General features: G+C 41.0%; 1 protein-coding gene across 1 annotated transcript in view; it reads left to right on the forward strand.

Annotated features, from left to right (window-relative positions):
• POLE (DNA polymerase epsilon, catalytic subunit) overlaps window positions 1-23,935 on the forward strand; it is a 571,199-nt gene that overhangs the window by 510,763 nt on the left and 36,501 nt on the right. The window contains exon 44 of the mRNA XM_053702214.1: window positions 713-844. Within this exon, the coding sequence (XP_053558189.1) occupies window positions 713-844 (132 nt within the window). The remainder of the gene's footprint in view (window positions 1-712; window positions 845-23,935) is intronic.

The following is a 23,935-nucleotide window of genomic DNA, read 5'->3' on the forward strand; positions in this document are numbered from 1 at the left end:
AAGCATGATTAAGGGTGAATAACCTGCAAAGTTGCTTTGTGTGCCTTGATGCTAAAATAAAGACGAGTTTATTTCCTCTGAAGCAGCTTTTGGTAGTTTATTAAAAAGATTTTCTTCTTTTGGGTTCTGGATTTAATTTCTCTGCGAAAAAAAGCTGTTTTTACAAACCATCCCTTTTTGTTCTTGCTTGTGGACTTCCACAGCTTGGGTATTAGTTCCCTTATGAACGAATTGTGGACTCTCGCCACCTATATGAAAGACATAATTTATACTTTCCAGATAAATGTATTTCTCTCATGGTGGCAAGAGGTTGATTTTATTTGCACATCTTTTTTGGCTCTTACTCCTTTTTAAACCTCACTGCTTGGCTATACGTTAAACTAAGGTATGTGTGAGGTGGGAGGGGTTTTATAGGGCTCTTAAGGTTTGGTAATCTGCCGCCTCCTAGTGGTAGTAATGCAATCCCACCATGAAAAAGGCAAGTATAAATTGTTTTTGTTTACCTGTCTCATTTGAGACATGATCTTTCAGTACTATTCCTAGAAAATTCAGTGCTACTTTTGTAAGGGTTAACTTTTGGGACACCGTATAATCAGCTTTGTTTTTGGGTAGTGCTGTTATGTAACATGAATTAAACACAGGTGAATAATTTAATATTATGGTCTTCCGATACCATAGATAAATCTTGAGCTACCTATTTGTTTTCTTGTAGCTTATATTGTGGCGGTGTATCACAGTATGCGGGAAGAGATGAGAAGAAACGCTCCAGGCTGCACTCCTATTAAACGTAGGCAGAACAGCCAAGTCTCCCAAGTGGCTGAGGAAGAGGCAGGTGCTATGCCCGGTAGGTACATAAAAGAATAGGTTTACACAATTTTTTATTTTTTTTTGAAGTAATATCAATGCCTCTGAGTGATAAAGAACTGTACATTGTATTTATTAATGTGTATACTTGACTCCATTTCAATTAAAGGCTTTCCCAGTTAATGTTTAGATAGTTTATAGGTACCGCCCTATGTTTGCATCAGGATAAAATATATAGATTTGTATTTTGCCAAAAAAGGTGTGTGTAAAAGTAATATTTTTGCTTTAGAAATATTTTCTGAACTTGCTTATCTCTAATGCTTTATTTTCAAGACAGTTGGCTATTCCTTCTGTAGATGTATGATGCACAGTTAGTAGCATTAAAGAGACATGAAAACCAAAAATGTTCTTTCATGATTCAAAAACAACTTTACAATTTACTTCTGTTATCAAATTTTCATTTCATTCTCTTGGACTACTAATGCACTACTGGGAGCTAGCTGAGCACATCAGATGAGCCAATAACAAGAGGCATATATGTGCAGCCACAATCGGAAGCTAGCTCCCAGTAGTGTATTGCTGCTCCTGAGTCTAGTTTTCAACAAAGGATACCAAGAGAATGAAGTAAACTACAAGGTTGGTTATAAGTTCATGCTTTAACTGATTCATAAATGTTTTAAAGGGGTTGTGGGAGGGTCACTACACTGCAGAATATATCTTCCAGGGGAAATGTTCAATAAATAGAAATAATGGTTGGGGGGTGGAGGGAGAGTGGGCAGGGATCACTACACTACAAAATAAAAAAAATCTATGGGGAGGAGTTCCTAGACTACAGAAAATGGGATAAATACAATTTAAAAAAAAATACATAGCTGCCAGTACTTAACATGACTTTTCAGCAGAAGGGGCAGTATAAGACATCTAGATCTAAGGGACGTCCTAGTAGACACGTAGGAGTGCTTCAATAGCCAAGTCTGAAATGTCTAGTAGTACCTGGAAGCCAATCCCTGTGTGGAACAAGAGCAAACAGCCCTGAAAATCAACACAAAGTCAGCATAAAAGGTCGGTCCCCGACCTGGGTTCAGGTCAAGTAGGGGGGGGCAGGTTAGCTCTGTTTCAGGAGGTTTTGGCTCGGTCCATTCAGAACCCTTGGGTTCTGGACATCATATCTTAGGGATACAAAATAGGTTTCCACGTAATATTACAATCATTTAATCGCACTTCAAGACATATTCAAATCTGAGTTTGCACTATTTCCACACCAATACCAAACAGTTTGAATCCCATATACATAGTCTAAATCCCTCACATATTATCCAAAATTGTTTTTTAGTGTAATAGAGATACTAAAGTATCACACAGGGTGGGCTGTTACCACTGTTATTATAGTGTATCAGGGTCAGAAACCACCCCTTTTTTTCACATCTTAATATGATTACAAATAGACACAGATTTTTTTCTGCGCATTCAGGAACACACAGCAGTTTGGTCCTTTTGGTTATATTTACATTTTCACCAATCACACAGTACAACACACATTGACACCATCAACAACTTTCACAACGCTACACATTTTTCATCACACACGTTTTCAATTCGACGAATCATCAAGTAAAAAATTTCCAATACATCATCCATTTTTAAATTGCTTATTAGGGATATCGAAATATTAGACAGGTTGGAATGACAGTAATATTAGTCACAGTAGTTTAGGGCCAACATTTAATTGATTCTAAATTTTTAATACGATCACACATATAGTATGAATTTTCAGACTTCTATTCCTAGTATGATTATTATAGATTCAGTAGGGAAAAGTTTTTTTTTTTCGCATTTTTTCAGAGTTATCAACAAATTAATTATTTTTCTCTTGTAAAATGTATCGAGTCCACGGATTCATCCATACTTGTGGGATATTCTCCTTCCCTACAGGAAGTGGCAAAGAGAGCACCCACAGCAGAGCTGTCTATATAGCTCCTCCCTTAGCTCCACCCCCAGTCATTCTCTTTGCCTACTCTAAGTACTAGGAAGGGCAGAGTGAGTGTGGTGACAAAAATGTTAGTTTTTATTTTCTCAAGCAAAAGTTTATTTTAAATGGTACCGGTGTGTACTATTTACTCTCTGGCAGAAAAGGGATGGAGATTTCTGCAAGGAGTATGATGATCTTAGCATTTGGTAACTAAGATCCTTTGCTGTTCCCACTGAGGCTGAAGAGTACAGGAAACTTCAGCTGAGGAACGGTTTTGCAGTCTCTACTGCACTGAGGTATGTTCAGTCAATTTTTCTAGAAAGACAGGATATTTCAAGAAAAGGGCTGACATTATCCCCATGAGGGGAAGAGTAAGCTTTAATCAGACACTTAGGGTAGTATTATAAGCTTGCATAAGGGCTGGTTGACACTTATAGGTTTTAAACAGACGTTTTTGATTTGAGAAAAACGTTTTTTTGGGACTTTTATTTAGTGGTTAATTTGGCTTATATTGGAATGTTTTTATACCACATGGCTGTTTTTAACACTTGAGGTGTTAATTTAAGGTCCCTCAGACATCGTGTATGAGGTGGGCGGGGCCTAATTTCGCACATTTGTTTTTACTTCTGGATAGCAAGCTTCAACACAGAAGTAGTTTTGGAGCCAAAACAAAGGGCAGGTAGGCGCCACAGCAGAGCTGTGGCAAGGTGCTGACTGTATATTTCCGGATTTTTAGACTTTTGTCAATCCGGTTTGGTAACTAAGGGGTTAATCTCATTCTTACTAGTGGTGCAACCTTACTAAGGCTTGCTACATATGCTGTAAAAAAAAAGTGTTGTTTTTCATTGAATAACGTGTTCTCCAAGCTTGCTTGTTGCATTACTAGCCTGTTTAACATGTCTGACATCAAGGAAAATCCTTGTTTAATGTGTTTAGAAGCCATTGTGGAACCCCCTCTTAGAATGTGTCCCACTTGCACTGATATGTCTATAAATTATAAAGAGCATATTTTAGCACTTAAAAATAATGCCATAGATGATTCTCAGACAGAAGGGAATGAGGATTTGCCATCTAGCTCTCCCCAATTGTCACAACCAGTAATGCCAGCACAAGTGACGCCAAGTACCTCTAGTGCGTCAAATTCATTTACTTTACAAGACATGGCCACAGTTATGAATACAACCCTCACTGAGGTTTTGTCTAAACTGCCTGGTTTGCAAGGAAAGCGTAACAGCTCTGGGTTAAGAACAAATGCTGAGCCGTCTGACGCTTTAGTAGCCGTTTCTGATATACCCTCACAATGTTCTGAGGTAGGGATAAGGGATTTGTTATCTGAGGGAGAAATTTCTGATTCAGGAAAGACGCTCCCTCAGACAGATTCTGATATGACTGCCTCTAAATTTAAGCTTGAACACCTCCGCTTATTGCTCAGGGAGGTATTAGCGACTCTAGATGATTGTGACCCTATCGTGGTCCCAGAGAAATTGTGTAAAATGGACAAATATTTAGAGGTTCCTGTTTACACTGATGTTTTTTCCAGTCCCTAAGAGGATTGTGAATATTGTTACTAAGGAGTGGGATAGACCAGGTATTCCGTTCGCTCCCCCTCCTGTTTAAGAAGATGTTTCCCATATCTGACACCATGCGGGACTCGTGGCAGACCATTCCTAAGGTGGAGGGAGCTATTTCTACTCTGGCTAAGCGTACAACTATACCTATCGAAGACAGTTGTGCTTTCAAAGATACTATGGATAAAAAATTAGAGGGTCTCCTGAAGAAAATTTTTGTTCATCAAGGTTTTCTTCTCCAACCTATTGCGTGCATTGTTCCGGTAACTACTGCAGCTGCTTTCTGGTTTGAGGCTCTAGAAGAGGCTCTTCAGATGGAGACTCCATTAGAGGAGATTATGGACAGAATTAAGGCCCTTAAGTTGGCTAATTCTTTCATTACAGATGCCGCTTTCCAACTGGCTAAATTAGCGGCAAAGAATTCAGGTTTTGCCATTTTAGCACGCAGAGCGTTATGGCTTAAGTCCTGGTCTGCTGATGTGTCATCAAAATCAAAACTTTTGAACATCCCTTTCAAAGGAAAGACCCTATTTGAGCCTGAACTGAAAGAAATTATTTCAGACATCACTGGAGGGAAAGGCCATGCCCTCCCTCAGGATAAAACAAAATGAGGACCAAACAAAATAATTTTCGTTCCTTTCGGAACTTCAAGGGTGGTCCCGCTTCAGCTTCCTCTGCTGCAAAGCAAGAGGGGAATTTTGCCCAATCCAAGTCAGTCTGCAGACCTAACCAGGCTTGGAACAAGGGTTAACAGGCCAAGAAGCCTGCAGCTGCCTCTAAGACAGCATGAAGGGGTAGCCCCCGATCCGGGACCGGATCTAGTAGGGGGCAGACTCTCTCTCTTCGCTCAGGCTTGGGCAAGAGATGTTCACGATTCCTGGGCTTTAGAAATTGTGTCCCAGGGATATCTTCTGGACTTCAAAGACTTTCCCCCCCTCCCCCCCCCCCCAAGGGGGAGATTTCACATTTCTCAATTGTCTGCAAACCAGACAAAGAGAGAGGCGTTCTTACGCTGTGTAGAAGACCTACATACCATGGGAGTGATCCGCCCAGTTCCAAAAGAGGAACAAGGTCTAGGGTTTTACTCAAACCTGTTTGTGGTTCCAAAAAAAGAGGGAACTTTCAGACCAATCTTGGATCTCAAAATTCTAAACAAATTCCTAAGAGTACCATCATTCAAGATGGAGACTATTCGGACCATTCTACCAATGATCCAGGAGGGTCAATATATGACTACCGTGGACTTACAGGATGCGTATCTACACATCCCTATTCACAGAGATCATCATCATCAATTCCTCAGAATTTAGGGTTGGCCACGGCTCCCAGAATTTTCACAAAAGTGCTAGGGTCCCTTTTGGCAGTGCTAAGGCCGCGGGGCATAGCAGTGGCGCCTTATCTAGACGACATCTTAATTCAGGTGTCGACTTTCCAATTAGCCAAGTCTCACATGAACATCGTGTTGGCTTTTCTGAGATCTCACGGGTGGAAGGTGAACATAAAAAAGAGTTCTCTCTTCCCTCTCACAAGAGTTTCCTTCCTAGGGACTCTGATAGACTCGGTAGAAATGAAAATATTTCTGAAGGAGGTCTGAAAATCAAAACTCTTAACCACTTGCCGAGCTCTTCATTCCATTCCTCAGCCATCAGTGGCTCAGTGCATGGAGGTAATCAGACTCATGGTAGCGGCAATGGACATAGTTCCTTTGGCCCGCCTACACCTCAGACATCTGCAACTATGCATGCTCAAACAGTGGAATGGGTATTATGCAGATTAATCTCCTCAAATAAATCTGGACCAGGAGACCAGAGATTCTCTTCTCTGGTGGTTGTCTCAGGATCACCTGTCTCAGGATCACCTGTCTCAGGATCACCTGTCTCAGGATCACCTGTCTCAGGATCACCTGTCTCAGGATCACCTGTCTCAGGATCACCTGTCTCAGGATCACCTGTCTCAGGATCACCTGTCTCAGGATCACCTGTCTCAGGATCACCTGTCTCAGGATCACCTGTCTCAGGATCACCTGTCTCAGGGAATGTGTTTCCGCAGGCCAGAGTGGCTCATAGTAATGACAGATGCCAGCCTACTAGGCTGGGGTGCAGTCTGGAACTCCGTGAAAGCACAGGGCTTATGGTCTCAGGAGGAAACTCTCCTCCCGATAAACATTCTAGAACTGAGAGCGATATTCAATGCGCTTCAGGCGTGGCCTCAGCTTGCTGCGGCCAAATTCATCAGATTTCAGTCGGACAACATCACGACTGTAGCTTATATCAATCATCAAGGAGGAACACAGAGTTCTCTAGCGATGATGGAGGTGACCAAAATAATCCGATGGGCGGAGGATCACTCTTGCCATCTCTCAGCAATCCATATCACAGGAGTAGAGAACTGGGAGGCGGATTTCCTAAGTCGTCAGACTTTTCATCTGGGGGAGTGGGAGCTCCATCCGGAGGTATTTGCCCAGCTGACTCGGGTATGGGGCACACCAGAATTGGATCTGGTGGCGTCCCGACAGAATGCCAAACTTCCTCGTTACGGGTCCAGGTCCCGGGATCCCCAGGCGGTACTGATAGATGCTCTAGCAGTACCCTGGTCCTTCAATCTGGCCTATGTATTTCCACTGTTTCCTCTCCTTCCACGTCTGGTTGTGAGAATCAAGCAGGAGAGGGCTTCGGTGATTCTGATAGCACCTGCGGGGCCACGCAGGACTTGGTATGCAGACCTAGTAGACATGTCATCAGTTCCACCGTGGTCTCTGCCAATGAGGCAGGACCTTCTAATCCAAGGTCCATTCACGCATCCAAATCTAATTTCTCTGCGTCTGCGTTTGACTGCTTGGAGATTGAAAGCCTGATTCTATCAAAGCGTGGTTTCTCTGAGTCGGTCATGGATACCCTGATTCAAGCTAGAAATCCTGTCACCAGGAAGATTTATCATAATATTTGGCGCAAATATTTTTATTGGTGTGAATCCATGGGTTACTCATGGAGTAAGATTAGGATTCCTAGAATATTGTCTTTTCTCCAAGAAGGATTGGAGAAGGGATTATCAGCTAGTTCGTTAAAAGGATAAATATCTGCTTTGTCTATTCTTTTACACAAACGTCTGGCAGATGTCCCAGACGTTCAAGCATTTAGTCAGGCCTTGGTCAGGATCAAGCCTGTATTTAAACCTGTTGCTCCACCATAGAGCCTAGACTTCTTAAAGTTCTTCAAGGGGTTCCGTTTGAACCTATGCTTCCATAGATATTAAGCTTCTATCTTGGAAAGTTTTGTTTTTAGTAGCTATCTCTTCAGCTCGAAGAGTTTCTGAGCTATCTGCATTACAATGCGACTCGCCTTATCTTGTTTTCCATGCAGATAAGTTGGTTTTGCAATCCAAACCTGAGTTTCTTCCTAAGGTTGTTTCTAATAGGAATATCAATCAGGAGATTGTTCTTTCACTGTGTCCTAATCCTTCCTCAAAGAAGTAACGTCTGTTGCACAATCTTGATGTGGTTCGTGCTTTAAAGTTCTACTTACAAGCAACTAAAGATTTCCGTCAAACATCTTCATTGTTTTTTGTTCTGGTAAACGGAGAGGTCAAAAGGCTACGGCTACCTCTCTTTCCTTTTGGCTGAAAAGCACCATCTGTTTGGCTTATGAGACTGCTGGACAGCAGCCTCCTGAAAGAATTACTGCTCATTCTACTAGAGCAGTGGCTTCCACATGGGCTTTTAAAAATGAGGCTTCTGTTGAACAGATTTGTAAGGCGGCGACTTGGTCTTCGCTTCATACTTTTTCCAAATTTTACAAATTCAATATTTTTGCTTCTTCGGAGGCTATTTTTGTGAGAGAGGTTCTACAAGCAGTGGTGCCTTCCGTTTAAGGTCCCTGTCTTGTCCCTCCCTTCATCCGTGTCCTAAAGCTTTGGTATTGGTATCCCACAAGTATGGATGAATCCGTGGACTCGGTACATCTTACAAGAGAAAACATAATTTATTCTTACCTGATAAATTTATTTCTCTTGTGATGTATCGAGTCCACGGCCCGCCCTGTTTATTAAGACAGGCAGTATATTTTTATTTAAAAAACTTCAGTCACCACTGCACCCTATAGTTTCTCCTTTTTCTTCCTAGCCTTCGGTTGAATGACTGGGGGGTGGAGCTAAGGGAGGAGCTATATAGACAGCTCAGCTGTGGGTGCTCTCTTTGCCACTTCCTGTAGGGAAGGAGAATATCCCACAAGTATGGATGAATCCGTGGACTCGATACATCACAAGAGAAATAAATTTATCAGGTAAGCATAAATTATGTTTTTATCTCAAGCGAGATTACACATAGATACAACAGGATTTTTTTCTGCACATTAGTATTACACATCAGTTTAGGTTTTTATTTATCATTTATTTTATGGTATAATTTTCCGCAAAGTCTCTCATGAGGTCTAAATATAAGTCATTATTGACTAAATATCTCTTATTTTAAGAAAAATTGATATGCAAAAATGTTACAATCTTCTCTGTGTAAAATGTATCCAACTAAATAAGGAAATAACAATTTAAACATGAAAGAAACCATCTAACAACGAGTCAACATTTATTAATATTTTATTTCAGGCTGCTTTTCACACACATACATTCTCTTCTTTCCAAAATGTCACTAGTTACTATTTGTTAGCCAGAAAATCATCAGATATCAGGAATATGTTATCCTTGCTAACTAATATGATGTTTAACGAGAAAGATTGTTTCCTAATGAAACATATACATGTATGCCAGCGTCATGTCTTTTTTAGCTAACAAACATGCTGTCTTTTAGGAAAGTTTGTTTTTAAGAGAACATACACATATTTACTAGTTTTTTTAGTTGAGAAAGGATTATACTGGATTTTAAGGCTTTTTATTATTGTTTAAAACAATGCAGATCAAAAAGAAAAACATTTTGTATTGACGAATTAACTAAGGTTACTATTGGAGCTCCATAATTATGACAACTTCCGTTTTGTTTCACACATGTATTTAATGATATCTATTTCAATGAATTGTATTCAGTTTGTACTTCCTGAGGAAACGACCAGGTCTTTGGGTCGAGAAATGCGTTGCAGAGATACGAGAATTAACGTTTCTTTTTATATTTGACACTCTTAAGTTGTCTTTACATCCTTTTCAAAGGAAACACCTTTATACCTGATTCACTAATTAATAATTCCTGGAATACAGCTGGGACCCACTCAGAAGATTTGCAGTCAATACCGGACAAAGGTTTCTTGGAGCTACTACTGACCGGCAAACCGGACCAGTGTGCTAGCCTGTCTTTTAGCACCGGTCACAAGTACGGTGCAACTTAATCTGGTAAGCCTCTCTATTTCATTCATCTAGCGGTGTTACCCAGACAGATTCACACTATGAGGCGCCCTCTTTCTCTTTTCTGATTACTTAGATTATCCCCCACACCGGGAACCAGAGGAGCGGCCTCGTGACAGAAGAAATCTGTGTGACAAGATCCTTTTTATCATTCTTTACCATTTTGGGTGATATACACTTTTATTATTCCGCTTTTTGGTTGAATTTTTTATCCGACCTTCTGATTAACACCAATTAACCACATAACTATCACCGGTACTGATTATCCGGAGCACGTCCCCTCCGTTCCCTCCTTGGGAATTGTTTTAGTTGGATTCTCTGAGGATGACTGCATGGAGTTTGAACAAATAATTTTGTCCCAGAGAGGATTCTCTTAGGCGGTGTCTGATACTCTGATTTAGCCCGTTACCAGGCGTATTTTCCATTAGGTGTGGAGGGCTTATCTGTCTTGGTGCTCGGAACATGAATTCCCTAGGCACAAAGTGAAGACTGTATATCAATGGAGGGAGAAAGGCCTGTCGGCTAGTTCTCTTAAATGTCAGATTTCTGCTCTCTGTATTGTTGCATAAGAGGTTGTCTCGTCTGCCAGATGTTCAGTCGTTTATTCAATCTTTTGCTAGAATTAGACCTTTTTTTCAAACCTATTTCTCCTCCATGGAGCCTTAATCTTTTTAGAGTTTCTCAACAGGCTCCGTATGAGCCTATGTATTCTAATGATAATAAGTTACTAACATGCAAAGTGTTGTTTCTGTTCGCTGTTTCCTCTGCTTGTAAAGTTCAGAATTTTCTGCCCTTTCAGTGTGACCCGCCTTATATGGCGTTTCATTCGGATACGGCTGTACTTTGGACAAATACTGGGTTCTTACCGAAGGTTGTCTCAACTCATACCAGTCAGGAAATTGTTGTTCAGTTTCTTTGTCCCAATACGTCCTCTCTTAAGGATAGGTTGTTTCATAATCTGGATAATGTTAGAGCTTTAAAGTTTTACCTTCACGATACCGAGGAATTTCGTCAATCTTCTTTCTTGTTCATTCTGTTTTCAGTTAAGCGCAAGGTTAAGAAGGCCACAGCTGTTTTTCTGTCCTTTTGGCTCAATAGTCTGATTCGCATGTCTTAATTTGTTAAGTTGTTTAAAATTGCATGCTCTATCCTAATCATAAAGGTTTAATTTTGACTTTGTCACTTTAAAGGCAGTCACCAACTAAATAAATATATAATATATTACAAGTGGTGAGAGTCCACAATCCATTACTCATGGGAATTACTCTTCTCTTCCACTAGAAGGAGGCAAATATTCCTGAATCCCAAGAACTCGATAAACCGCTCTCCACTGCACACATACCTCAGTCTTTACTTTGGTTGAAGAATTAAGATGTGCATGTGTTCTTGAGAGAAAGGGGTGTTCAGTCTATGTTGAAACCCGGTTCTCCTCAGAGTACAGTGCTTGTCAGAGGGATGTATTTAGGGTGTGGTTCATGATCCAATGGTTTCACCTGATGGGAAATTCTTCATAGCCCCTCTGCAATTGGTTGCAGTGACACGTCTTCTGCCTCCCCTTATGTTCTACATTATACTCCTATTCCATAACCTCTGCTTATATGTTTCAATACTGATGTGGCTGTCTGCTACTTGTTTGATAGTGGACGAGTGTTACACAGTTGTTAGACTTCTAAGAGTTAAATGATAGTTTTGCACACTGGATTTTGTTGTCTGTTTATCACATGTCCGTGCATTGGTGAACACATGTCGGGTTAGCGCACGTTTTTCCGGTTATACATACGTTTTGTTTTTTGCTGCCCGTTCAATAGTAATGTTTGTTCAGCTCGGCTTTGTAAAGATAGTCTCTGTAAAGCTGCTTAGGTTTCCTTTCCTTCCTTCTTAAGGGGTTTTATAGTGTTTATTGCTTTGCTAAATGCTATAATGGAGCAGCAGAATTCTGTCCCTAAATTTACCCTTTGAAACTGAGTCTCTTGAACACCTTTCCACCATTATTAGGTGTGTTTATTGGTAACAGTGGGTGGTACACTCAGCGCCTGCCACAAGGTGACCCTAGCTTTGGGTATTGACTCCTAGTAGTCAACAAATGAGTAGAAAAATGGATAAAAGAACCAAAGCGCCTAATAGGCTGGGTCTAGAGCTAATAAGATATGGATAGTTAAAGGTATTTATAATAAAAATAACACTTTAATAGTTACAAGCATGGATCCATGTTACAATCAAACAGACATACTTAAAATAAAATCTAAAAATACATTAAAAGCAGTTGAGAAAGAATCAAATAAAAGACTTCTTCGTTTCTAGTAGCGCTTGATTGGACTGATCCCCTTTCTAAGTGGGACCGTTATTCCTCTAGCACCTTGCTACAGGTGAAGGTAGCCTTGTTAGAGGTTATAACAAGAATCTCAGTGTGTTCTTTAGTGAAACTGTATCGATTAACCCAGATACTTTTTGGTGGAATGTAGTGTGTAGTGGTGATGCAAAAAAGAAAAAATACTAAACCTTGCTAGAGGTAGTAAAAAAGAAATTACTGATCTTTGCTAGAGGTAGTAAAAAAGTGAATCCTCGTGTGTGCCCCACACACAAAATGAATGTGAACTATTTAGAATCTAAAAGTGAAAACTGTAAAAGGGTGTAAGTAATGTGACATATAGTAAATCATGTGACAAAGATATAAAATATAGAATGAATCAATTGCAAATAATCGAACAATCTGTGCAAATCAAACGGTCAAACAGATGAATGTAGCTATATGCAAAAAACGAAAACAAAAAACATAATAAGTCCTTGAGAAAACAATGTTCAATCCATCAAATCACAACGTGAAAAAAAGTGCATAATAAAGCATAATAATATCGGAAAATGTTGATGTAGCCTTTTTACATCAACATTTTCCGGTATTATTACAGGCTGCCATTATTCCACAGGATTTATCAGGGACACAACCATCTTTTTATTACAGTGGCCACTGTTTTTTCAATCTTTATTATGCACTTTTTTTCACGTTGTGATTTGATGGATTGAACATTGTTTTCTCAAGGACTTATTATGTTTTTTGTTTTCGTTTTTTGCATATAGCTACATTCATCTGTTTGACCGTTTGATTTGCACAGATTGTTCGATTATTTCCAATTGATTCATTCTATATTTTATATCTTTGTCACATGATTTACTATATGTCACATTACTTACACCCTTTTACAGTTTTCACTTTTAGATTCTAAATAGTTTACATTCATTTTGTGTGTGGGGCACACACGAGGATTCACTTTTTTACTACCTCTAGCAAAGATCAGTAATTTCTTTTTTACTACCTCTAGCAAGGTTTAGTATTTTTTCTTTTTTGCATCACCACTACACACTACATTCCACCAAAAAGTATCTGGGTTAATCGATACAGTTTCACTAAAGAACACACTGAGATTCTTGTTATAACCTCTAACAAGGCTACCTTCACCTGTAGCAAGGTGCTAGAGGAATAACGGTCCCACTTAGAAAGGGGATCAGTCCAATCAAGCGCTACTAGAAACGAAGAAGTCTTTTATTTGATTCTTTCTCAACTGCTTTTAATGTATTTTTAGATTTTATTTTAAGTATGTCTGTTTGATTGTAACATGGATCCATGCTTGTAACTATTAAAGTGTTATTTCTCCAACATAGGTGTGTCCGGTCCACGGCGTCATCCTTACTTGTGGGATATTCTCTTCCCCAACAGGAAATGGCAAAGAGCCCAGCAAAGCTGGTCACATGATCCCTCCTAGGCTCCGCCTACCCCAGTCATTCTCTTTGCCGTTGTACAGGCAACATCTCCACGGAGATGGCTTAGAGTTTTTTAGTGTTTAACTGTAGTTTTTATTATTCAATCAAGAGTTTATTTTAAAATAGTGCTGGTATGTACTATTTACTCTGAAACAGAAAAGAGATGAAGATTTCTGTTTGTATGAGGAAAATGATTTTAGCAACCGTTACTAAAATCCATGGCTGTTCCACACAGGACTGTTGAGAGGAATTAACTTCAGTTGGGGGAACAGTGAGCAGTCTTTTGCTGCTTGAGGTATGACACATTCTAACAAGACGATGTAATGCTGGAAGCTGTCATTTTCCCTATGGGATCCGGTAAGCCATTTTTATTCAGACAGTAAATAAGGGCTTCACAAGGGCTTATTAAGACTGTAGACATTTTCTGGGCTAAATCGATTCATATATTACACATATTTAGCCTTGAGGAATCATTTAATCTGGGTATTTTTGTTAAATAATATCGGCAGGCACTGTTTTAGACACCTTATTCTCTAGGGGCTTTCCCTAATCATAGGCAGAGCCTCATTTTCGCGCCGGTATTGCGCACTTGTTTTTGAGGAGCATGACATGCAGTCGCATGTGTGAGGAGCTCTGATACATAGAAAAGACTTTCTGAAGGCGTCATTTGGTATCGTATTCCCCTTTGGGCTTGGTTGGGTCTCAGCAAAGCAGATACCAGGGACTGTAAAGGGGTTAAAGTTAAAAACGGCTCCGGTTCCGTTATTTTAAGGGTTAAAGCTTCCAAATTTGGTGTGCAATACTTTTAAGGCTTTAAGACACTGTGGTGAAATTTTGGTGAATTTTGAACAATTCCTTCATACTTTTTCGCAATTGCAGTAATAAAGTGTGTTCAGTTTAAAATTTAAAGTGACAGTAACGGTTTTATTTTAAAACGTTTTTTGTACTTTGTTATCAAGTTTATGCCTGTTTAACATGTCTGAACTACCAGATAGACTGTGTTCTGAATGTGGGGAAGCCAAGGTTCCTTCTCATTTAAATAAATGTGATTTATGTGACACTGAAAATGATGCCCAAGATGATTCCTCAAGTGAGGGGAGTAAGCATGGTACTGCATCATTCCCTCCTTCCTCTACACGAGTCTTGCCCACTCAGGAGGCCCCTAGTACATCTAGCGCGCCAATACTCCTTACTATGCAACAATTAACGGCTGTAATGGATAATTCTATCAAAAACATTTTAGCCAAAATGCCCACTTATCAGCGTAAGCGCGACTGCTCTGTTTTAGATACTGAAGAGCATGAGGACGCTGATGATAATGGTTCTGAAATGCCCCTACACCAGTCTGAGGGGGCCAGGGAGGTTTTGTCTGAGGGAGAAATTTCAGATTCAGGGAACATTTCTCAACAAGCTGAACCCGATGTGATTACATTTAAATTTAAGTTGGAACATCTCCGCGCTCTGCTTAAGGAGGTATTATCCACTCTGGATGATTGTGAGAATTTGATCATCCCAGAGAAACTATGTAAAATGGACAAGTTCCTAGAGGTCCCGGGGCTCCCAGAAGCTTTTCCTATACCCAAGCGGGTGGCGGACATTGTAAATAAAGAATGGGAAAGGCCCGGTATACCTTTCGTCCCTCCCCCCATATTTAAAAAATTGTTTCCTATGGTCGACCCTAGAAAGGACTTATGGCAGACTGTCCCCAAGGTCGAGGGAGCGGTTTCTACTTTAAACAAACGCACCACTATACCCATAGAAGATAGTTGTGCTTTCAAAGATCCTATGGATAAAAAATTAGAAGGTTTGCTTAAAAAGATGTTTGTTCAGCAAGGTTACCTTCTACAACCAATTTCATGCATTGTCCCTGTCACTACAGCCGCGTGTTTCTGGTTCGATGAGCTAGTAAAGGCGATCGATAGTGATTCTCCTCCTTATGAGGAGATTATGGACAGAATCCGTGCTCTCAAATTGGCTAATTCTTTCACCCTAGACGCCACTTTGCAATTGGCTAGGTTAGCGGCGAAGAATTCTGGGTTTGCTATTGTGGCGCGTAGAGTGCTTTGGTTGAAATCTTGGTCAGCGGATGCGTCTTCCAAGAACAAACTCCTTAACATTCCTTTCAAGGGGAAAACGCTGTTTGGCCCTGACTTGAAAGAGATTATCTCTGATATCACTGGGGGTAAGGGCCACGCCCTTCCGCAGGATAGGTCTTTCAAGGCCAAAAATAAACCTAATTTTCGTCCCTTTCGTAGAAACGGACCAGCCCCAAGTGCTACGTCCTCTAAGCAAGAGGGTAATACTTCTCAAGCCAAGCCAGCCTGGAGACCAATGCAAGGCTGGAACAAGGGAAAGCAGGCCAAGAAACCTGCCACTGCTACCAAGACAGCATGAAATGTTGGCCCCCGATCCGGGACCGGATCTGGTGGGGGGCAGACTCTCTCTCTTCGCTCAGGCTTGGGCAAGAGATGTTCTGGATCCTTGGGCACTAGAAATAGTCTCCCAAGGTTATCTTCTGGAATTCAAGGGGCTTCCCCCAAGGGGGAGGTTCCACAGGTCTCAATTGTCTTCAGACCACATAAAGAGACAGGCATTCTTACATTGTGTAGAAGACCTGTTAAAAATGGGAGTGATTCATCCTGTTCCATTAGGAGAACAAGGGATGGGGTTCTACTCCAATCTGTTCATAGTTCCCAAAAAAGAGGGAACGTTCAGACCAATCTTAGATCTCAAGATCTTAAACAAGTTTCTCAAGGTTCCATCGTTCAAAATGGAAACCATTCGAACAATTCTTCCTTCCATCCAGGAAGGTCAATTCATGACCACGGTGGATTTAAAGGATGCGTATCTACATATTCCTATCCACAAGGAACATCATCGGTTCCTAAGGTTCGCATTCCTGGACAAGCATTACCAGTTTGTGGCGCTTCCTTTCGGATTAGCCACTGCTCCAAGGATTTTCACAAAGGTACTAGGGTCCCTTCTAGCGGTGCTAAGACCAAGGGGCATTGCAGTAGTACCTTACTTGGACGACATTCTGATTCAAGCGTCGTCCCTTCCTCAAGCAAAGGCTCACACGGACATAGTCCTGGCCTTTCTCAGATCTCACGGATGGAAAGTGAACGTGGAAAAGAGTTCTCTATCTCCGTCGACAAGGGTTCCCTTCTTGGGAACAATAATAGACTCCTTAGAAATGAGGATTTTTCTGACAGAGGCCAGAAAAACAAAACTTCTAAACTCTTGTCAAACACTTCATTCCGTTCCTCTTCCTTCCATAGCGCAGTGCATGGAAGTAATAGGTTTGATGGTAGCGGCAATGGACATAGTTCCTTTTGCGCGCATTCATCTAAGACCATTACAACTGTGCATGCTCAGTCAGTGGAATGGGGACTATACAGACTTGTCTCCGAAGATACAAGTAAATCAGAGGACCAGAGACTCACTCCGTTGGTGGCTGTCCCTGGACAACCTGTCACAAGGGATGACCTTCCGCAGACCAGAGTGGGTCATTGTCACGACCGACGCCAGTCTGATGGGCTGGGGCCGCGGTCTGGGGATCCCTGAAAGCTCAGGGTCTTTGGTCTCGGGAAGAATCTCTTCTACCGATAAATATTCTGGAACTGAGAGCGATATTCAATGCTCTCAAGGCTTGGCCTCAGCTAGCAAAGGCCAAGTTCATACGGTTTCAATCAGACAACATGACGACTGTTGCGTACATCAACCATCAGGGGGGAACAAGGAGTTCCCTGGCGATGGAAGAAGTGACCAAAATCATTCAATGGGCGGAGACTCACTCCTGCCACCTGTCTGCAATCCACATCCCAGGAGTGGAAAATTGGGAAGCGGATTTTCTGAGTCGTCAGACATTACATCCGGGGGAGTGGGAACTCCATCCGGAAATCTTTGCCCGAATTACTCAACTGTGGGGCATTCCAGACATGGATCTGATGGCCTCTCGTCAGAACTTCAAGGTTCCTTGCTACGGGTCCAGATCCAGGGATCCCAAGGCGACTCTAGTAGATGCACTAGTAGCACCTTGGACCTTCAAACTAGCTTATGTATTCCCGCCGTTTCCTCTCATCCCCAGGCTGGTAGCCAGGATCAACCAGGAGAGGGCGTCGGTGATCTTGATAGCTCCTGCGTGGCCACGCAGGACTTGGTATGCAGGACTGGTGAATATGTCATCGGCTCCACCATGGAAGCTACCTTTGAGACGAGACCTTCTTGTTCAAGGTCCGTTCGAACATTCAAATCTGGTCTCACTCCAGCTGACTGCTTGGAGATTGAACGCTTGATCTTATCAAAACGAGGGTTCTCAGATTCTGTTATTGATACTCTTGTTCAGGCCAGAAAGCCTGTAACTAGAAAAATTTACCACAAAATATGGAAAAAATATATCTGTTGGTGTGAATCTAAAGGATTCCCTTGGGACAAGGTAAAGATTCCTAAGATTCTATCCTTTCTTCAAGAAGGATTGGAGAAAGGATTATCTGCAAGTTCCTTGAAGGGACAGATTTCTGCCTTGTCTGTGTTACTTCACAAAAAACTGGCAGCTGTGCCAGATGTTCAAGCCTTTGTTCAGGCTCTGGTTAGAATCAAGCCTGTTTACAAACCTTTGACTCCTCCTTGGAGTCTCAACTTAGTTCTTTCAGTTCTTCAGGGGGTTCCGTTTGAACCCTTACATTCCGTTGATATTAAGTTATTATCTTGGAAAGTTTTGTTTTTGGTTGCAATTTCTTCTGCTAGAAGAGTTTCAGAATTATCTGCTCTGCAGTGTTCTCCTCCTTATCTGGTGTTCCATGCAGATAAGGTGGTTTTACGTACTAAACCTGGTTTTCTTCCAAAAGTTGTTTCTAACAAAAACATTAACCAGGAGATAGTCGTGCCTTCTTTGTGTCCGAAACCAGTTTCGAAGAAGGAACGTTTGTTGCACAATTTGGATGTTGTTCGCGCTCTAAAATTCTATTTAGATGCTACAAAGGATTTTAGACAAACATCTTCCTTGTTTGTTGTTTATTCTGGTAAAAGGAGAGGTCAAAAAGCAACTTCTACCTCTCTTTCTTTTTGGATTAAAAGCATCATCAGATTGGCTTACGAGACTGCCGGACGGCAGCCTCCTGAAAGAATCACAGCTCATTCCACTAGGGCTGTGGCTTCCACATGGGCCTTCAAGAACGAGGCTTCTGTTGATCAGATATGTAGGGCAGCGACTTGGTCTTCACTGCACACTTTTACCAAATTTTACAAGTTTGATACGTTTGCTTCTTCTGAGGCTATTTTTGGGAGAAAGGTTTTGCAAGCCGTGGTGCCTTCCATTTAGGTGACCTGATTTGCTCCCTCCCTTCATCCGTGTCCTAAAGCTTTGGTATTGGTTCACACAAGTAAGGATGACGCCGTGGACCGGACACACCTATGTTGGAGAAAACAGAATTTATGTTTACCTGATAAATTACTTTCTCCAACGGTGTGTCCGGTCCACGGCCCGCCCTGGTTTTTTAATCAGGTCTGATAATTTATTTTCTTTAACTACAGTCACCACGGTATCATATGGTTTCTCCTATGCAAATATTCCTCCTTAACGTCGGTCGAATGACTGGGGTAGGCGGAGCCTAGGAGGGATCATGTGACCAGCTTTGCTGGGCTCTTTGCCATTTCCTGTTGGGGAAGAGAATATCCCACAAGTAAGGATGACGCCGTGGACCGGACACACCGTTGGAGAAAGTAATTTATCAGGTAAACATAAATTCTGTTTTTTATTATAAATACCTTTAACTATCCATATCTTATTAGCTCTAGACCCAGCCTACTAGGTGTGTTTATTGTCAGTACTTTCTTCAGCTCATTTATGTGCCTCATGTTTAGCTTTGTTTATGCATTCAGGCCAATCTAATGCCGTTTCTTTGATTACTAATGCACCTACTCTTTGTTCATTACAGGTTAATACGGACGTGTTGGCGCCTGCTATGAAAGTAATCATCAAGGCTGCTGTCTGAGGCTTTTGGCTGCTCTTCCATCTTCAAATAAGAGTAAAAGGCCAGTTCAGATTTTACCTTCTACAAGTGCTATGTTCCCTGATCCCTGGGATACTGGGGTATCTTCAGATGGTTTAGTTTCCTCTGAGAATGAGGGTTCCTCATCTGAAGTAGATCCTGATATTTCCTCTTTTTTTTTTGTTTAAAGCTGAACATATTGGTTGTTTTTTTTTTTTTTTTTTTTTTTTTTTTTTTTTTAAAAAAGAGGTCTTGGTCTTAAACTTTGTAAATCGTTTACATTCCGTTTTTAAGACTGTTGTTAATCTCCCTGAGGTTTTCCCTGTGCCTGATGCTGTCTGACATGATTGCTAGGGAATGTTCTAAGCCACATGTCTTTTAATCCTTCTGCAAGATTTAAAAGTTATATCCTTTACCTGCTGCTAATCTAGAGTACATAGATGCAAAGAATAAGAGTGTTCAATCAATAACCCTTGGGTTCTCCAAAGGTATATATTGAGGACCCAATAAGGCTATATGTCCCAATACAGTCCGTGTGCAAAAGGACAAAGGTGAAAATGTGGTAATGTGAGTCAAGGACCTCAAGGTCAAAATCCTCCAACAGTTCCTTAAGTGTCGATAAGCTCCTCTTCAGCCTAGATGTCAAAGGTGTAGGTGAATATACATAAAGTGTGTAGTCTCTTACCCTCCACTGGTCTGGTGGGGTGCCTGGGCACACTGCTGTACTTCCTCACAGACTGGCGATGAAACCTTTACGAGTGGGTGCAGCCTGCGTGTCCTTGGCGTGCAAAGAGACTTGTCGGTATAGTAGCGCACTTCCGGGTGCGTCACCAGTGACGCAGCTAGGCGCTCAGGTTCGGAGCAGGACGCGGAGGGGTGGAGAGTAAGCCCGGGTCCAAGGCAAGTGTAGCAAGCGAGCAGCAAATCCTATAAGCGGTATGCCCAACCGATAGGAAACAAACAATATGTAGCAATGAGATAAGCTGACTCTGTATTGTATGCTGAAAAATGGATATTTATTGGAAGTCCAACATTAGAAGTCAAACATTAATGCTGAATAGCAAGATCACAGTCAGGAATGCGTCAGGCGTTCCTGACTGTGATTATGCTATTCAGCATTAATGTTGGACTTCTAATGTTGGACTTCCAATAAATATCCATTTTTTCAGCATACGCTACAGAGTCAGCTTATCTCATTGCTACGTATTGCTAATCTAGAGTTATGGGAAACGGTTCCCAAAGTGGATAGAGCCATTTCCACTCTAGCTAAACGTACTACTATTCCTTTAAAACCCTTTAGACAGGAAGTTAGAATCCTTTTTATAGAAGGACCTTTCTACATACTGGTTATATTCTCAGGCCAGCTATTTATATTGCTGATATAGCTGTTTCTACTTACTGGTTTCAGAACATTTTTCTGATGACCCTGTTAGTGCAAATCTATTAAGTTTCCTTCAGAGTGCAAATTCTTTTATTTAATTTTAAGAAAATTTAAAAAGCATGTCTTTAGCAATTCTTGCCAGGAGGGCTTTGTGGCTAAAACCTGGCATGTTGATATGGTGTCTAAGTCCTGATTGTCTTTCCTTTTAAGGAAAGAATTTATTTGGGTCTGATTTAGATTATTTTTCTAACATTACTGGGGGTAAGGGAGTCTTTCTTTTTAAAACACAGTCTAAAGGAAAATCCAATGCTCCTAATCATTTCCGTTCCATTCGTCAAAATAAACAGAAAACTGACTCCTCTGTTCAAGAGCAAACTTTCTCTGGATCAGTCTGGAGGCCTAATGCTAGCTGGAAGAAATCCAAACAAGCTAAGAAATCCGTCCCCTCTTCTAAAACCGCATGAAGATGTGGCCCCCGATCCAGTAGTTCATACCTCTTGAGGCTTGGTTTCAAACTGTCCCAGATCCCTGGGTTCAGAATATTGTTTCCTAGGGATATTAATTTGGATTCAGAACAAGGCCTCACAGAGAGGTTTTTTTCTGTCCAATGTTCCAAGGAAGCCTGTAAATCATTAATCTGTCTCAGCTCTGGAAGATATGGAAATGCTTCAGTTCCTTTGCAGGAACAGGGGATGGATTTTTTTTCAAATATCTTCATTTTTCCAAAGAATGAAGGTACTTTCAGACCAGTTCTGGACCTAAAAACTCTGAACAAGTTTGTAAGGGTTCCATCTTTCAGAATGGAAACTATCGGGACTAATTCTGCCTTTTGTTCAGCAATGCCATTTTATATCCACAATAGATTTAAAGGATGCTTACCTTCATATTACCAATTCACACAGAACATTACTAGTTTCTGAGGTTTGCTTTTCTGGACAAACACTTTCAGTTTGTTGCTCTTCCGTCTGGTCTGGCTACAGCTTCAAGAATATTTACCAAGGTTCTGGTTGCCCTTTTGTTTGTAATCAGAGCTGAGGGTATTGCAGTGTTTCCTTATCTGGACGAGATCTTGGTACTAGCTCCATCTTTTCCTGTTTAGTAGAATTTCACACCAATCAACTCCTTGTTTCTTCAAAGAAATAGATGGAGGATCAATTTGCCGGGGAGTTCTTTGATTTCTCAGACAAAGGTTACCTTTCCTAGGTTTCCAAATAGACTTGGTGTCCATGAGTCTTTCTCTAACAGAGCAGTGTCTCTGTGTATGGAAGTACTAGGTCTCATGATTGTAGCTACAGATGCAATTCCATTTGCTCGATTTCACATGAGGCCTCTTTAGCTTTGTATGTTGCGTCAATGGTGCAGGGGGCTTCTTTTACTCAAACGAACAAAGATGAACAGTGGCACTACTTAGGACTTTTCCTCTAATGATATAATAAGTCAGGAGGTATGAGTATATTCTTATCAACTATATACTAGAGGAAATGGTGCTTGTGCACAATTATACATATAAACACCAAAGAAGAATGGTATAAAGGATACCAAACTTCCCTTCTTTTACTTGTCCTACCTGCTCTGTGATCACCACAGATGCAAGTCTTTCAGGTTGGGGAGCTGTTTGAGGGTCTCTAACAGCACAGGGGGTTTGGGATCCTCGGGAGGCGAGGTTGCCTTTTAATATTATAAAACTGTGCAATTTTCAAGGCTCTTCAAGCTTTCCCCTGTTGAAAAGGGAGTTATACTAAGGGGGGAAACTAAGTTCTCTGGCTATGATGGAGGGGTCTCAAATTATTTCTTGGACAGAAGTAAATTCTTGCCTAATCTCTGCGATTCACATCTCAGGAGTGAACAATTGTGAGGCAGTCTTTCTCAGTCGTCAGTCTCTACATCCAGGGGAGTGGTCTCTTCAGCAGGATGTGTTCAATCTGATTGTGGATCAACAAACTTCCCAGGTACTTTGCGAGGTCCAGGGATCCTCAGAAGAAGTGGATGCTCTAGTAGTCCCTTGGGCATTTCAGCCTGCTTATCTGTTTCCTCTGGTTTTTCTTTCCAGAGTAATTTCCAAGATAAGGCTAGAGATGTAATTTCTAATCCTAATTGCCCCAGCATGGCTTTACAGGGTTTAGTATGTGGATCTGGTTTAAATGTCCAGTTGCCCTCCTTGGCCTCTGTCTCAAGGTCTTTGCTTCCATCCGGATGTAAAATCTCTCTAAACTTGATGGCATGGAAATTGAACACTTAGTTCTGAGACATAGAGGTTTCTCAGATTCTGTGATTGAAACTCTGATTTAGACTTGTAAACCTGTTTCTAGTAAGATTTATCACAAGGTCTGGAAAAAATCCTGGTGTGTAAATCATTGTTTTTCTTTTAGAATTCCTAGGATTCACCAGTTTTTGCAGGGTGGTTTAGATGAGGATTTATCTACCAGTTCCCAGAAAGGACAGATTTCTGCTCTTTCAGTTTTGTTCAACAGGAAGATTGCTAGTCTTCCTGGTCATTGTTTTGTTCAGGTTCTGGTTTGAATTAAACCTGTCATCAAGCCTATTTCTCCTCCTTGGAACCTTAACCTAGTGTTAAAGGTTTTGCAGGCTCCTCCTTTTGAGCCTATTCATAAATTGGAGATTAAACTACTTTCTTGGAAAGTGGTTCTTTTGGTCATATCTTATGCTAGAAGAGTTTCTGAATTGTCTGCTCTTTCTTGTGAGTCTCCTTGTCTTTTTCATTGGGAGAAGGCGGTTTTACAGACATTTACATTTTTTGCCTAAGGTTGTTTTTTCAGACAACTTTGGTAGAGAGATTGTTCCCTCTTTGTGTCCTAACCCTAAGAATTCTTCGGAAAGATCTTTGCATTTTCTGGATGTTAGAGAATTGAAATATTATGTTGATGCTACTAAGGATTAGGCCTAGGAAAGGTCTGAAGGCCTCTATTTCTTTAGCCTCTGGGTTGAAACTTTTGATTCACATAGCTTATTTGGAGGCAGGTGGTCTTCTTTGCCTGAAGGACCTTTCTACCAAAGGCTGTTTCAGAGGAAGCAAAAAATGTCAAAATGGTAAAATTTAATAAACGTATGCCGTTATCTGTTTGATGGTTTATGCCTATTTTTAACTGCATTATAAAATACAAAA

The sequence above is a fragment of the Bombina bombina genome, chromosome 2, assembly GCF_027579735.1.
Source record: "Bombina bombina isolate aBomBom1 chromosome 2, aBomBom1.pri, whole genome shotgun sequence".
Taxonomy (NCBI): Eukaryota; Metazoa; Chordata; class Amphibia; order Anura; family Bombinatoridae; genus Bombina; species Bombina bombina.